General features: G+C 39.0%; 2 protein-coding genes across 2 annotated transcripts; both read right to left on the reverse strand.

The window, feature by feature from the left end:
* Positions 1–6835: 6835 nt before the first annotated feature.
* LOC121956269 (myeloid-associated differentiation marker homolog) lies at positions 6836–8120 on the reverse strand. Its single transcript, XM_042504406.1, has one exon. It carries the CDS (start codon positions 7894–7896, stop codon positions 7042–7044), a length of 855 nt encoding a protein of 284 aa, XP_042360340.1. The 5' UTR covers positions 7897–8120; the 3' UTR covers positions 6836–7041.
* A 2854-nt stretch (positions 8121–10974) lies between these two features.
* LOC121956268 (myeloid-associated differentiation marker homolog) lies at positions 10975–14219 on the reverse strand. Its single transcript, XM_042504405.1, has 2 exons — positions 13738–14219; positions 10975–12172 (listed from the first exon to the last, which is right to left on the reverse strand). Exons 1-2 carry the CDS (start codon positions 14002–14004, stop codon positions 11582–11584), a joined length of 858 nt encoding a protein of 285 aa, XP_042360339.1. The 5' UTR covers positions 14005–14219; the 3' UTR covers positions 10975–11581.
* Positions 14220–16854: the final 2635 nt, after the last annotated feature.

A 16854-nucleotide genomic window follows, 5' to 3' on the forward strand; every position in this document is an offset into this window, starting at 1 on the left:
GAAGAAAAGCTGGGGAAAAATATATTTCTAGTAATCGTACTTCTGTATTTAACATTATGTCTTTTTTTTAGGCGCTTTTCCAGCTTGTTTTCTTTTAACTTTCTTTTTTAGATGAAGTCAATCTGCCCACGTTTCAAAGGGTTAAATCTGTTAGCAGAAGTTGTGGCTCTAAAGGTTTTTCTGAGTCAGATCTGCAGGCGGCTAAGAAAACAGCAGAAGAAGCTTTGTCCGGTTGGATTTTCTTTGCTAAACCCTGAATAGATATTATGCAACAATAACTTGTCATTTTATGTTGATATATGATTATTAGAAAACAGGAAACAGGAATGTGTGTATTTCTTTCTTTGAGTTTTTATTTCTTGTTAATTTCACTGTGAAATCGGTGGAAAATGTTTGTATGAAGAGGCGCAAATGACTAAGAATTGAACTGTGAAAAAGCCACAAACTCATCAAAACAAAATTCTTGGCAGGTTTGATTTTTAAACAACTGAGAAATGAAGCAGCTCAGTTGAAGTGCCAATGATTAATTTAAGTGTTGACGCAGGTCAGGTTTTATTTTTCAGAGTGCGGCAATTAAAATGTATGTTTTGATGAGAGGAAAAGTTCTCCCCCATCAGTAAGACTTTACAAAGCATTTTGAGCGTGAACTTTGAGGCTTTATTTTACAAGATTTGCTCTTAAAAAAAGATGACTGCCATTTGGCCGACTGTGTCATGTCACATCTAATCGGTGACATGATCCTTACGGTCATCGTGAAAAATCACCGAAGCCATTAGCCTTGATTTAGATCAGCGCATCTTTGTAAAAAGTAAAGAAACATTTTGACACAAAGTAGTTCTTGTTATTGTCCGTGCAGAAGCAGTAATAGATCAGATTATAAAGTGACAGGGAATATGTCTCGTAGGAGTACACATGCATGACACACATGCCTCCACACACAACACACACACACACACACACACCACACACACACACACACACACACACACACACACACACACACACACATGCACACGCGCATCCATTAGTGTTATTAGATCCAGTAGCCGGGCCTTGTTCTCTGTAGGTGGATAAGTGGGTTAGCTTGATTTGATTGTTGATGGTTGGACATGCGTCTGGATTTTTCAGTTCTTCGAAGTCGCTTTAAGAGTTATGCAAGACTGCTTACAGAAGAGAACGTCCTTCCCCAAACCTACAAAAGTACTCACGTCTCTTGAACTCCAAGACCTTTCAATAAATTAATCCTTTATTTGTCACAGGGAATTTTACATGGTATAATTCCAGTGAAACGTGGTCCCATCAGTAATTCAGTCCTTTTGGGTCTTCTTACATTGACGGCTGCAGCTTTATAATCGTCCACGTGGACGTGGCATTTGCTGTCTGGCCATCCAGCAGCGTATAATAACTTCATAACCAGTTCTGTGTGGCCGTATTCTCACCTGATGCCATCGGGCGGCGTTTTGTGCACACACATAAGGTGCCTCTTGGCATCGTGATATTATGCCAAAAACACTGACAACGCATATCAGTCACACGTCAGTCCTTATTCACCAGTGAGCACATACCTCCTCCGTCTTTCGCCACACTCCTCTGCTGTCTGATCTGTAGGTAGAAAAGGGAGCCTCCTGTTTGAACTGTGCTTTCCAGAATTTAGCCAAGTTTCGGTGAATCAAGGGACATTACAGTTCCTGACAATCTGTTGGAAAATAATGCGAAATTAAGGTTGACTGGTTTTGTGTTTTTAATAACTGTACAAGGCATAGCAGGAAGCTAGCTCAGCCGTGACCGTTCTTCTCCGTTTTCTCTCATTTTTACTGATGTTTACATTTCAAAACCTCAACCTGGCTAGCTAGTAAGAAGTTGGCAGAAGTAGAGTTTACAGACAGATGAGTTGATTTTCTCATCCCGATGAGTGACTCACAGCTACATGCCACCACCGTTCAATGCCAAAATAGAAGTTAGAGCATAAATTTAGCACTAATAAAGCAGGGCGGACAAAGAGGGAAGTGGAAGCTTGCACACCGAGGTTTATCTTGTTTACCTACCAAGGTAAACCCCATCCATGAACTACTTTTCACATAGTTTTTCTCTCATAGAGTTGTTTTAATACGGTTTTAAAGAGGCAGTTTAGGTTGTTAAGGAATGTTTTTCTTGGCGAATGATTGCTGAGGTAGTGGCTGAAGTGGCACTGTTCTAGTTTAATAAAGACCCTCGATTTTTACGCCTGAAGGCAGCAGTTTAGAAAAAGATGCCTTTCTTATTTGGACAGTAAACTGTGCAGTGCAGATTTGCAGGGAGATACACACACAGATGTGTTTTTCAAATATCAGGTGTATTGATCCCCCCCCCACACACACACACACACACTCATGAAGTAGTGCCAAGTAATTGCTGTAGCAGTGATTCATTTTCACAATGTCCTTCTCTGATTGCTGCACTGTTGAATCAAAGACCACTAATCAGAGGAGAAGTTTAATTCAAGATAATGACTATAAAAAGGGAAACTGGGTAGGTGTTAGTCTGTGTGACTCATCCGCTGTCACGCTTACATCTATTATCTGGTGTTTCCCCCCCCAGTGGATCACAGTATGGGGCTGCAAAAGGATGATTTCGGTACCGTGTGTCATGAATGCTGTCTTGCAGCTACTTTCATGTCGTAGACACAGCCAACTTATAAAAAATGTGATTAGACTAGCTTTTTTGATACATTTTGGCACTGAGCTCTGGTGATTTAAACCCTGCACTGATTAGCCTGATGGGGTGCTAAAACTGAAGGTCACGTTTTGTAACTTTAAAAGACCATAATTACTGCGCTGCAAGGCCAATTTTGCTGTAGCCTGAGGCGTGATGCATCTTGTCAGTGATTGGCCCAAAGAGGAGTCCTCATTATTTTTGGAAAATGAGGATAAAAGAGGTGACTTTCAAAATGAGTCAGATGCTATCTGGTAATAAAGAGCAATAAGCGTACCTGATGTATAGTAATGTATTTTTTTGTTGTGCAGACCAAAGTCAAGTAAATTATTCAGGTTTCTTCTTTGCAGAATATTGACCGTATCAATTTATCAGAATAAGAAAGCTGGTATGAATTATGTGAAGAAAGTCTGTAACTTTTTATTTCAGTCAGGATGTCATTTAAATAAGTGGAAAAAGCCTCAGTTTGATCTTTCCCTTTTGCTCAGTGAGCACACCGCGTTATTGAACTAAAGATGCTGAGAAACTTTTGACGATGTGAATTTTGCCTGACAATACCAAGATAGAAATGAGACAAGAATTCATATAAATACATTGAACTAGATTTGTCTGAAAATAAAATAAATAAATAAAGGGCAACACTGGAAGTCCCCTGTTTAGTATTAGCAACAGAGACTATAACTCCTCCTGCAGAGGCTGTTAGATAAACAGGTAATGAATGACATTATTATGGAAATGTAATGCATTCAGTTAAAAAAAAACTGCTCTGTCTGAATTAACCAAATTATTATCTGGCTATTGCAGACAAAGCAGTTTTTTTTCTGATGTAAATTAACAGGATTACTATCTCATTATTTCAGAAAATGGGGCACTTTTATGCATAATAAAGTACAACATAGTTATATTTTTAAAAAATATGTTTTCAACTTATTATTTCTGACAAATGCTGTACACAAAAACACACAACAATATTATTGTGCTCAACAAATCATTAATTTAATGTTTATTATATATTCTAAATGGGGGACTTAAAGTCAAGTGATGCCAGTAAAGAAGTCTGGGGTGACTGCTTTACATTACGACTGTTATTTAGTCAGTAGAAACCACACCTTATGACACAGCCAAAAATTCAGCCAAACTTTCTCCATTGATACTAGTTAATGATTGCCACTGTGCTCCTGCCTGTTTTACATTTCACAGAGACACCACTTCCCTATGTCAAGTCTTGAAGATCCTTTCTACAGTGGATATTAGCTAAGATTTTTTTAAAAAAGAAGCCACTGCTCTGCTGCTGCAGCCCAGTTAAACATGTCACGTTATCTTTGGACACAGTTTAATTTGATGTCGAATTTTTCACCCGAAGTGGCCGAGACATTGTGAAGTACATCTTCTGTTAAATGCTGTTTAATTCTGTCCCTTGTGTAATCCAAATCAGAACAGTCTGTGCTGCCTGCACTCTGCTGCTGTGTCTGACAAAATATAAACCATTGACTTTAAGGTGTTTTGTCTCTTTGACAGGCTGACATGAAAAGAAAATTTTCACGCTTCAGTCGCTCCATTTCACCCGAGTTCACTCACACAGATTGGTGTGCCAGGTAGCACAATAGCTGCAGGATTAAAAGTGAAATCTGGGTGACGTCCTGTTAAGTTTCCAGTTGGTTAAAAAAGAGAAGAATGAATTGACGTCACAGTTTTTTCTAGCGTTCAACCCCTTCACATCGGTGAAGAAGAAGCTAAATAAGAAAAAAAAGAGAAAGATAATACCATGCAACAAATCCAACTCCATTTTCGACAGCTGCTTGTTGATAAAAGGATTTTCTTTTTCACCTTTCCCACACATCCTTTTAAAAGTCTGGGAGTCTCTTGCTGTCTCTGCCTCGATTTCATCAGTCCTTCTGTTGTGTTTTTTTTAAATTTCCGTTACATCCCGTCTCATCTTTTATTGGCGGCTCTGTTTGCACGTCAGTGTTCAAGCCCTGCGTTTAGTTTACATTGTCATCATTGTTGTCTATAGGCAATTACTTAAGCAGGCCATTAGACAGTGTGTGTCATGCCATTAGAATTAAAGGAATAGTTTTATATTTTTGAAAAATACTATTATTTGCGTTCTTGTTGAGATTTTGACGAGAACATCAACACCGTTTATCAGCAGGTTAACTTAGCTCAATGTAAAGGTTGGAAGTGGATAAAAACAACCAGCCTGGCTCTGTAAGAAATGTACAAACGTCCACCAACACCTCTAAAAATCACCAGTTAATATGTCATAGCTTCATTGTTTTATTTGCACAGTAAATGAATGGCTTTATAGGGCCAGACTATTGCTTGGATGGGCACAGTTACTTCTTAAATTATTCATCCTGCAGATATTGGAGTGGTATTACTCTTATATTACTTAACACAAGCAATCAAATAGCAATCAAATTTCCCAAAAATGTCAAACTATTCCTTTAATCAGAAAGTTGCTGAACCCATGAGGTGACAAGCATAAAGTGGAAACAGACATACATTCATATGCAGCATAATTTCACTATGAACACAATGCAATAAACTGAGCTCAGTGTTATTACCTGCACTGTTTGATCACTCTTTGTGTATCAGGATCCAAAGTTCTACCAGTTTCTTTCTTTTTTTATGACGGTGATACTACAGTTTTAAACATTAACTAAACTCTACCTCCTTTTCTGACGTGCAACCCTGTCTCCCAGAAATTCTGTTTGATTGTTACTAAATTGGTTTTATATTTATGTTGTCTGCCTGGATCATGGGAGACAATTTCTCTTTAGGTTAATGAAACACTACATTTATGCACCGTGCTGGATTCACAGAGGTGGTCAGGGTGGATGAGTAATGAGTTAAAGACAGCGACACCAGAATCTCGGGTTTATGTCCAGAATCCCGTCTGCTGTTAGATTTAGGCAACAAAAGCACTTTGGTTAAGATTAGGGAGAGATCGTCCATCTGTTTTTGACTGCTCATCTTGACCAGGGTTAGATGTTAGGGGTAAAGCGGGAACAGCAGGCTATGCAAGCTATAGAGTACCCCGGGAATGAGTCCTAAAACCCAGAAATAAGGTTGCATTTCAGCATCTCCAGTTCCCTCATCTCAAAGTCAATGGTTTTTTTTAAAGGGAGTTTTCGTTAGAAGCCTTAAATAAGGTCTATGGTTAACACAAGCTGAAGAGACTTTTACATTTTGTTCTAAGACATAAAATACTGGTCAGTAAATACCGTAATTACAAAGTTTGAAGCTTTTATGTGTCTTAAAAAAGGGGGTTGCGTATAAGTAACTAAAGAAGACTACAGAATGTCATCAAGCTGAACCGCTCTGAACACGACTTCACAGCCTCAGTATTTTGGCGATTTTAAGTTTTACGATCTTATTGTAGCTCATTTATAGCATAGCATTAGCTTTTTACTTTTGGCGATTGCATTTAGGCATAAAAAAAATCCTAAAAGTGGTGTTCATTGTTGTGAACCAAACTTGTATCATAAACGCTTGTTTGCCAATCAACAATCCAATGGAAGAATCTCATAGGATTTTTGATGAGGGAACCTGGGGGATGTTAACTTTCGTGTCAGCATATAGAAAAATTTCATCCTTGGGTTACTTTCATCCAGACATCCCCCTCACTGGCAGCAGTTTTCAACTCCCTCTGGGGGATCCGGAGTTGTTCGAATGCCAGATGAGATTTATATTCCCTTAAGAGTGTCCTGGGTCTATCCCGATGTTTCCTACCAGTTAGATCTGCCAGCAAATACCCTAATGGGAAAATGGCAGCTAAATGTTTTTTTAAAAAGGTAACAATATGGTAGTGTTGTAGTCAATACAATAATTATTTTATTAATACTAATAATAAAACTAAACATGTATTTACAACTAAACATTTTGTTGATGCGTTCAGTATCAACAGGTACAATAATTAGCAACATTTCCTCATGATGTTTAAGATGCATTATGCAATTCTAGAGAATGATAGTTGATGGACATCATTTTGAATTGGTGTTTCGGTCAGTATACCAACCCAGTGCATCGGCTGTTGACGACCTGAAAGTGAATCAACAATCTTTTTCTAAACTGAACCTTAAAAAAAAAAAAAAAAACGCTCAACATTATGTATCTCTCAAAAATGTATTTGCTGTTTCAAAATAGTTTTATAGAAATGTAATTTTCAGGAGACAGGGCTGTATAATGGGCACCAACATTTCATTTTTGTATTGACTCATCTTTGCGAATACTTGATGACCAGCATTAGCAGAATTCAGCATTTGCATTTTGTCTAACATAACAGATTAATTCATACCCAGGACACATTTTGTTCTTAGTTCATGTGAGTTTTGATGAGCAGCAGCTTCACTGGTTACTGACACAGAACACAAGGCGTATAGAGTAGACGGTGTCCAGAGTGTAAACAATGACGTTGAGGATCGTCATGAAGGTGACCACCACCAGTTTATCCCAGGCGCAGAGATGGCCACAGTTGCTGGGTCTCTTGTTTGAGTGGAAACCGTACAGCGGCCAGATCACCATTGCTGTCACATACATCACCGCTGCCAAAATGTTATAGATGATCACAAGCTTGTCAAAGGAGAACGGAAAATAAGAGGTCAGCTGTCCGAGGGTGAGCAGGATTATGACGATGGCAAAGATGAAACACAAGGAGTACACGGCCACACACCACTGCAGCTCAGGGGAGCCGGAGTACTGTTGTTTCTCCAGGGACGTGAAGATGAGACAGGCGAGGAATGTCTCCAGCATCTTCATAATGCCGGGCAACGTGGAGAGGAAGCCGCTGTTCTGCCCACTCGGACGAAGGCGAGTTAAAGTGACCTCACCTGCGTACACCCCGAAGCAGACCCATGACACCACAGAGGCACCAATCTGGCGGTGGCAGGTCTTACAAGTGAAAAAGATGGGGTAGATGATGGAGGCGGCGAGGCACATAAGGCTCGCCAGCATGGCGAAGGCAGTGGTGAAATCATCCCAGGCGAAAGGTAATTTGGCGTTGACGGTTGTGAACTCCAGGATGACAATGAGGAAGGTGAAGAAGAAGCAGAAGCACCAGGTGAACATGCACCACGCCCAATACGGAGATGAGACGTGTCCCACTGTCGCCACCAGGCTGAAAGACATACAGGTGAGGATGGCTGCCATTATCCGCATGATACCCACAGGCTGGGTGATGGCTCGCAGGTCCACGCCGATCATGGCTCAATAGTCTGTTTGACCTAAAAAAAGTTTCCAAAGTCAGTTGACTCTACTCAGTGCATCCCTCAATGCAGCAAGTTTTCCAAACAAGATCCTGTTGAATAAATCCATGAGAGCCGTGAACAGGTGTGTCCTTTGAAACTGAAACTCATCCTGTGAGGTGCATATTCAAACAGAGCATCCTGGGCTTATCTGCGCAGTTTATGGTCCCTGTTTCACTCCACGGATTGGATACTGGTTGGGTGTGTTATCATGTTTTCATCTCAGAGCACACATACTGGACTCTTGTCCTCAGTGCAGGCCTTTCTTCAGAGTCCAATCTCCAAGACAATAGGGTGTAGGTCACATCCTACGGAAAACCACTCCTATCCTGTCCTTCAATGGATTTTTTTCTCCATTGATTTTTTTTTTTTTGGCAAAGTTTCTTTTATTATCTGCCCTGAGATTACAAAGGCAGAGGGTGTCTTATGTTGAAAGCCTCCTGAGGCAATTTGAGATTTGTGACATTGGGCTATATGAATAAAATTTGAATAAACTGAGTTGATTTGTTGTTCAGTGGTAGTGTCAAAGCTAGAAGGACTTATTTTTTTTTCTGGATTTTATGGAATGAAGAGTCTCCTTTAGGTGCTATAAAGAGTAAAATGTTTCGTAGGTCAAGGTCTACACATTAGATTAATGACCCCATCACATTTATTTCACAAAATGTAAAAAACACACAGGCTTAGAATAAAAAGAAATAAAACATGTTGCAAGAATAAGGGAAATGGCACTTCCAAACAAAAGCCCTGTGCCTTAAGATTGCTGTACTTCAAAATAAAGTGCTTTTGTTTTTTTATTAACAATTTAACACATTCACAAATCCATCGGGGTCCATTCAGAATGGACCTGCGACCCACTTTTGTATCATCAGTTGGGAACCGCTGTTTTATAGATTACCTTAAAGTCCTCACACAAAACAGACAAAAAACTACATTCCAGTAGTTCATTCACTTATGCTTTGTGATCATCTTTAATCACATCGGTGTTTATATTGCCTGGATTCATCTTTTCGCAAACTGTACCAAAGAGATAAAGAAAACTCACCCAGGATGTGATAACAGAAGCTCTTATTCTAACATAGTTGTAGAATTTTATCCTGCCATGGCTTTCACTCTGTCTTTTCTTTCCCTCTGGGTCTTTTTTCTGTCACCCTCTCCTTATATATTTGTATTTACAAGATCATTTTATTATCTACTTAGTCTCTCCATTTGACTTTGTAGGAGCACCAATACTCAGACTGTTCAAAGGTTGTGTAACTTACCTCCCCAGATGTCATAAAGATAGGCAAATCAGTCTTTAACCCTCACCAATTACTCATATGCCTCAGTTATATTGCTAGAAGAGGGCTAAATATACACATATGCAAGCACCTCTACTCAAATTTTTTTCCTTTCATCAATTAAATTTGGCAACACAGAAGAGTGAGTTTTTTTGTTGTTGTTTGGGAAAAAAAAGAGGTAAGCAGCAAAGGAAAGGGGAAGTCGAGCTGCAAGATTGCAGACTATTGCTGCTAGTGATGAATAAAAATGAACTAACAGATCTTTTTGAACAACTCTTTTGAGTTGCTGGGTCAGATTGTCGAACATCTGAGTGCTCATGAATCTTTTTACTTTTCCCACTCGCTAGTATTGAGTCAAGACCTCAGCCAGTAAAAGCCAATGGTGTATTCCTGTGTTATTTGGATGAAATTTATCCAATTTGGATTTGTTCAAGGGCTTTACACTGTAATGTGAAAACAACATGGACACTACAAAGAACGTGTATTTTATTGCTCAGAGCATTTACACCGGTAGTTCCCAACTTGTGGGTCGTTGTCTAAAAGTTGGTTGGAGGTCTGTTCTGATTGGATCGCAAGTGACTTAGACACATATCAACTTTGTAAATCCACTTTATTTTGAAATGCACTAAATTTCCATCACAGAACTTTTATTTTGAAGTTCCTTTTCCTGCTACAGAGTGACTAAATAACCGGCAGCGAACTAGCTCGACAATATGGCCAAATGCACGCATGCAGCTGAATTTATTGAATTGTGGACCTTCAAGTAATGACTAAGGAGAAACCTTGACCCTGTGGCCGGACCATTTGGGAACCAAATCATGCTGCTAAGAAGGAGTTAAGGAATCAGATCAGTAAAACCATGCAAAATGGTCAGGCACAATTTTTTTTGATTATTCCAATGAATGAGGTATGAGGCAGAGATGACGTCTGCTACTTGCCTCTGCAAAAAAAAAGAAGATCTCCGTATTAAACTTACATATACTACTTACACTAAAGTGGGAAGTTAAATTAAAGCACATTCAAAATAAATGAATTAATGTAAATTTATACATCATGACTGGTAATGCATTAGAGACGTTTTGTGGGGCGGGGTGTCAAGAGTCGCCACATTATGCAGAAAGTATCAAAACTCCTAAAAATTCATTTACAGTACATGTATAAAAATCTATCGAAGCAGTACAGTGATAAGAATCACGCTGCCATCAATAAAAGCTGCTGTGTTTCAGGGTATGCTCACTTTGACACGCCTGTGCAAACATCATTTTAGAAGGAGAGGAGAGATCCCACTGTACCCGTTAACCATTAAACAGATTATTTAACCACTGAACACATTACTCATTGATTAGTCATTCATTATGTCAAGGTGTTATTTGTTACTGAGGTGCTCAAACAACCCAATAATAGTCACACCCACGATGATGTAAGAAGGCAGAACAACTCCACACTTCATTCAGATTTTTATTCAGATTTCACACATTGAGATTGACGAGAATATGCACTGGATGAGTTTGCATACATAGTCACAACAATTGTACCAATGAATAAAAATCAAGAAGAAAGAACAGGTAAAGAGGATTGGGCTTACATCCTCCTGACATTAAAAGTCATAGGTGTAGATGTTTTTTCAGGACTTTTATTTTGACAAAAGTAAAGACATTTACACCACAAATTGACAAAGATGAGGAATTAAAATTCATTGCATTCATTCAATGCATTAAAATTCACCAGAATGCAGGAAATTCAGTGTTTTGGACCCCCAAACCACCAGTCTCATATGTCGATGCTAAAACAAAACCTACCCCCTTAGACACAGTCACATATGTTTTATGTCCTCGAAGAAGTCATCATTAAGACTAGGAATGCACAATAATATCGGCACATCATTTGTAACAGCCGATGTTGGCTTCGAAATGAAATATCAGAACCGGCAAACATACTGATAATATGAGCATGTCATTGGAAACTGCCAGTATCAGCTCTAAAATGACCAGTGACACTTTTTGCACAATGATTGAATATGACAAACATTGAAAAGCATTATTTTATGTCTCCATCTGCTCGTGTGCCATCATGATAAGAGTATGTGTAATACGATAACTTTAATATGACTTGATGATCACTACAATTATGTGGGAAAAAGTAGATATATTGATATTGGTCATCTGCCAAATGAGTTTTATATTGTTACATTGGATATCGGCAAAAAAAATCCAATTTTATCCCTAATAATAACAGATAAAAGTCACCCTCATCCAAAATCCACAACGAACCAGTGTGTTGGCATCACCGTGAAAATACCAAAAATAAAGAATGTAAACTGCTTTATCAACTTTGTTTCAACAGCTAAAATATAAGACGATTAGCAGCTTATGTTGTGGTGTGGAAGAACTGCAGCTTAAAAGAATAAATCGTATCTGCAATGTAAGTACCCAGATTAAAAGCAGTCATGAAAGAGATAACCACTAAATTATCCCAGGGACATCCTCTGAATCCTGAGCAATAGTTCGGTCTGGGATTGTTCTTGAAGCTGTACAGCGGCCAGATGACTACAGCTGTGAGATACATCAACACCGCTAATCCGTTGCAGACTGTCAGGATTTTGTCAAACGGTATGGGGAAGAGATGAAGAAGGCGGCCGATAGTGAGAATAATGACAAGGAGGGCAAAAATGAAGCAAATGGAGTAGACAGCAACACACCACTGGAGCCCTGGATAATTAGAGTACTGACTTCTGTCCAAGCAGATGAAGATGATGCAGGCCACGAAGGCCTCCAGAACCTTGAGGAGGCCTGGGATTGAGGACATGAATCCAGTGATCTCACCAGCTTTAGCCCGAGTTAACCCGACCTCAACAGCGTACAGGATGAAGGCCAGACAGGAAATAACAGTGGCACCAATCTGTTTGCCGCAACTTGGGCAAGTGTAGTAGTAGGGATAGATAATGGATGCTGCCAGCACCTAAATAGGAGAAAGATGAGACGCAAAAGTAAAATGATTTTGTCTTTAGGATACACTCTTAATATTTCCTTTTCTTTTGCAGTACTCACACATGAACCAAGTGTGGATTATGAGTACAACAAGAGCCAAGTTGTGTAAATCCTTTAGCATTAGTAAATAGTAAACATGCATAGCTACAAAAGCCAAATGTCAAAGTAAAACATGAATATCTAAAGATGTTTTGGGGTGTTGTGGCTGTATAAAAAAGAAGTCCCACGTGTCCAGTTAAAGCTCTGATATGGGGTGATTAAAGGTCCAGTGTTTAGGATCTTGTGGTATTTGGTGGTGAGGCCGCAGAATTGTGCAACCATTTAGGACAACTATGATGACTGACAAAAAAATGCGAATGGGCCTGTCTAGAGCCAGTGTTTGGTTTTTCTGTTCTGGGCTACTGTAGAAACAACATGGCAGACTCAGTTGAAGTGGACTTCCTTCCCCTTAATTTAAGGGAATGAAAACACAACAAGCAGTATTTTCAGGTTATAATATACTAAATGAAAAAAATAGTTATGATGGCCATATACCATTTCTACTAATAGATTCCCCCTACAAATCGGACCCTAAAACTTGTTAATTAAAGATTCTGCTGAAGTATTTATGTTGGAAAACACAGCTTGCACAGTTGTTTTCTCAACAACTGCATCATTGAGTTTTGGGGGGATGTGGCTTCGCTTCCTTGGGTACCCTTCTGTTTAGCTTGTATTAAGGATTGCGAGTATATTGTGTTATGTTTTCACTCAAAAATCTTGACTTTTGTTGATACTGTATTCATTTCAAATTTGTGCTTATTTGTTTTGTTTTAACTCTCTTTTCTTAGCTAAAATAAAGAGTATTTCCAACGACAGTAACCTCAGCGACAAGTCTACTTGCAACAGTTTTGTCCTCAAATCATCTGTAACAGTGGGGGTGGCTGCCCCCCTGGTGAAAACAGTTAGAGGCAGACATTACTGGCTTTAAGAGGCACTGGTGCACTCATTATTTAAGCTAACGTGAAAGTATCGGTATCTTGTGAAACTAGACAACCTAGGCCATCCATTAATATCAACAATGCCGGTATAGCTTGTTAGTCAGGGGGCTAAATAATGCTCCATTTCATGCTCTATTTACGTACTCCTTCAGATTAAAGCCATATGTCAATCAAATAAAGTAAGCCAACCAGCTTATTTGAACAATAGATGACCAAACACATGTATAAACAGATACATAACACATATGATTAACTCAAAATAAGAACTGTACCACTATCAGTCTGTGTACATCGTCATCATCATAAATAGTAACATTAACTTAAAATAAATTGAAGTATATCAGTATTTGATACTTAACTCTCCATACCAAGAGTTTTCAACTGTAGCCAATACTACAGCAGCATAATTGAATTGCTGAAATTCAGTTATGGCTTTCAGTTTTGGTGCACCGCCCTGTGATTTTCAGTGGCGTCTGGCCACCACTATAAAAAGTTTCTTGGGGCACCACTGATCTGTAGACAAAGACAGATAACAGGAGAGTAAAATAATGGCACGCACCATTAGAGTAGCCAACATGGCATAAGCGGCAGTGAAATCTTCCCAGGAGATGGGCAACTTATTGCCGAGGCTGATGAACTCCAGGATGAGTATGAGCAGAGTGACGCAGAAGCAGAAGCACCATGTGAACATGCACCAAGTCCAGAAGGACTGCGTCGTGTGGCCCACTGATGCCACCAGGCTGAAGGAGATACAGGTGAAAATCACCTCCAGTATCCGCACGATGCCCACTGGCGCAGTCAGTTTCCCAAAGTCCAGTGTAACCATGGTGATTGTAATCCTGTGGACAGCTTACTGTGGATCTGGACGGATCTATACTTAGACAGTCTTTCACTGGCTCGTGTCCTCTATTCCTGTCGATTTTTTTTTCAAATAGCTCTTTGTCTCTTCAGTCCTCGCCCCTCATCCTGTTAGTGCAACTGTCAGTCCAAGAAAGTATGCGGTGAATGTGTACCTTTGACCGCTCCCTTGTTGCCGCCCTTTCTGACCTTCTTCCTCAAATAGCTAGTAATCAAACATTTAATGCGCATGTCCTTGAGTTGGAGGAGTGTTTGTGTAGGAGGGGGAGTAGTATCCGTTGTTCACTTCCATTTACTTATCAGTTGCATGCATGGTCAATAAAATAATTCAGATATTTTACAACGCTTGTGTAGGCAGTGACAGGAACTGCAACGTATGACGCAACCTTGTACTTAAGCTTATTTCTCATCCGTCATGTTTGTGTACTTAACGGCTTGCCCACCCATCAATAGCTGAAATCTGTAAATGTGTTACAGGATGCTGAACAGGAATTGGGTTTTAGTGCTGCAGCAGAACAATGTGTGATGCACAGTACAGGTGGGAAAGAGGGTGGGGCTTTCTTTATGTTTGAAAATGACATTTGTTTTTCTTTGGATATGAAAGGTAGGTGTGAGATACTTTAAAGGAAACGGGATCCAAGATTTAGGATGAACAGTACATATGCTTTTGAAAACATGGACTAATCCACAAAGGGCTATAAATAACTGTTCCTAATTGAAACCAATTTACTTCCAGTTGCTTGCACACACTCACATATAATTTAATCTTAAAGTCATCTAAAAATTTCCTATTGTCTATCTCTGAATGAGCTATTTATCTTCCAGATGTGAGATGAATGCATTAAGGGAGTATCAGGCTCTCATCTCAGACAGTATAATTGTCTTGTGTCAGGTTAAGCAATGGAGAAGTAAATGTAGCCGATTTAACCTGCTAACAAAATTATTGAAAGGGAATGTGGATTAACTTTTAAACAGTTCATAATTTCTGATACATAATAGTGTGTACGCACCAGTCGGGCACATACACATACTTTTGCCGTAGGCTTGGATAATAAGGTGCTATATATGCCTTTGCACCTTCTGCAGAACAATAAGGGTCTTGCCAAGGCAAAAGGTCTTAACTTCCATTTGATTTTTCACTTTTCACTTTGTTGATTACAGGAAGCAATATACTGTGTTATAATAACTATCACCTCTATAGAATGCAGTAATATATCACAATACACCTAATATATCACAAATAAGGATAAATTAATCAATTTGTTGGGTTTATATAAAACTCTTTACTTTATTTGTCTTTTGATGTCCCATTGCACATCACATCATTAGAACCAACTTGGATAAACTGATATTAAATAAAAATAAAAAACAAACAAACACACAAACATGAAATAAACCATAGACTGTAAATTAAGGTACACTCAGACTGTTCAAAAATGAAGCCAAAATGTCCGGGATATGGCTGCTGCTGTCTTGAGCTGGTGACGCCATTGCAGTAGCAACCTCAGCGGTCTCAAGTTCCCACCAAATTGGGAATGCGCCACTGATCGTAAGCACACAGATTGACACACTAGCTATCAGTCATGACATGAAATCCCCATTATATAGTATCAAATAACTAAAGACAATCGTACCAGAAAAATCAACACTTAAACTTTTATCAGCATGATATAAATACCTAAAATGACAGAAAGCATGTTTGGGACAAATGGTTTTGTCATGTATTTTTTAGTCTTATAGGTCGGTCCATGTCCCCTTTGCTAGCAGCTGGCCATCAGAGGGCGATTGAGATGCTTTGGCATCACATTTGGGGAGCTGAGGTGCTGTTTGAGATGCAAAGGGCTTATTCTAAGCTAACAAAAACACAACTAATCTTATTTTCAGGTGATTTTACACTAAAGGAAGCACACATATTGTATTATATTCAATTTCTGCCCACAAATCCCCCTTAATCGTACACCTCTTCCTGTAGTTGCAGGATGTTGCTTTCATTTCTCAGGACTTTTCATAGTTAGGCCAAACACAACTTACTATTTTCAACAAAAAACAACCCAGTAGACACTGAGTATTTGTTGACATAATGGAGCAGGTCTTTTTTGTTCCAAAAATACCAAAGAAATTTTTTTGACTGGTATTTAGTTAAGGTCTTTGGTCGTTGTATAGCAGAATAAATGTCTTAAGTTTTGAGATGTCAACACTCAAATTGAAGGTGAAAATTAGTTTTATATAAAGATCAGTTTGGCATCAGGGCAGGTGCAATGATTAACTAACAGAGTAGCTCCTCTACTTCTCTTCTACTACTACTACTTCTCCGATGCCACAATCATAACTGTCACTGATTCTTTTGTTGAGTGTTTCTCCTTTGTCAGTTCAGTATTCACTGTTTCTATGTGTCACCTTCTGCAGTCTAAACCACGCTTTTATGACTAAATGGCTTAACAAACACAGCTCACATTGTTGTCAGTGTTTGTAAAATTAGAAGAATAGAAAACACGCTATTTAAGATAATTTCTTATCATACTGATAATAGAGGTTTTCAAGGTATGGCCCCGCAACCACAGAGGAAAGATAAGTCACTTTAATTTTCATTATCAAAAGGTTGCTGCATTCCTTTACACATACAGTAGCACTGAATAGCATGCAGGAGCATTAAACTGAGACCTGAACCAGAACCACACCTGACCCACTGTTATTGAAGTGTGCAGACTTTCTCACCAGACATCCCAGTGTTACTGTAAAAGCCGAACTGGTGCTAGTTGAGAACAGAGTCATCAGATATCCCACAATGACTTAAGATGAAAGATTGGAAAGTTAAAAG

Source organism: Plectropomus leopardus, chromosome 17 (genome assembly GCF_008729295.1).
Source record: "Plectropomus leopardus isolate mb chromosome 17, YSFRI_Pleo_2.0, whole genome shotgun sequence".
NCBI classification, from domain to species: Eukaryota; Metazoa; Chordata; class Actinopteri; order Perciformes; family Serranidae; genus Plectropomus; species Plectropomus leopardus.

Coding starts and splice junctions, on each gene's coding strand:
- LOC121956269 (XM_042504406.1), bottom strand. CDS start 7,896: ATGATCGGCGTGGACCTGCGAGCCATCACCCAGCCTGTGGGTATCATG.
- LOC121956268 (XM_042504405.1), bottom strand. CDS start 14,004: ATGGTTACACTGGACTTTGGGAAACTGACTGCGCCAGTGGGCATCGTG. Junction 12,173..13,737: donor CCATGTTGGCTACTCTAATG/GTGCGTGCCATT, acceptor TCTCCTATTTAG/GTGCTGGCAGCATCCATTAT.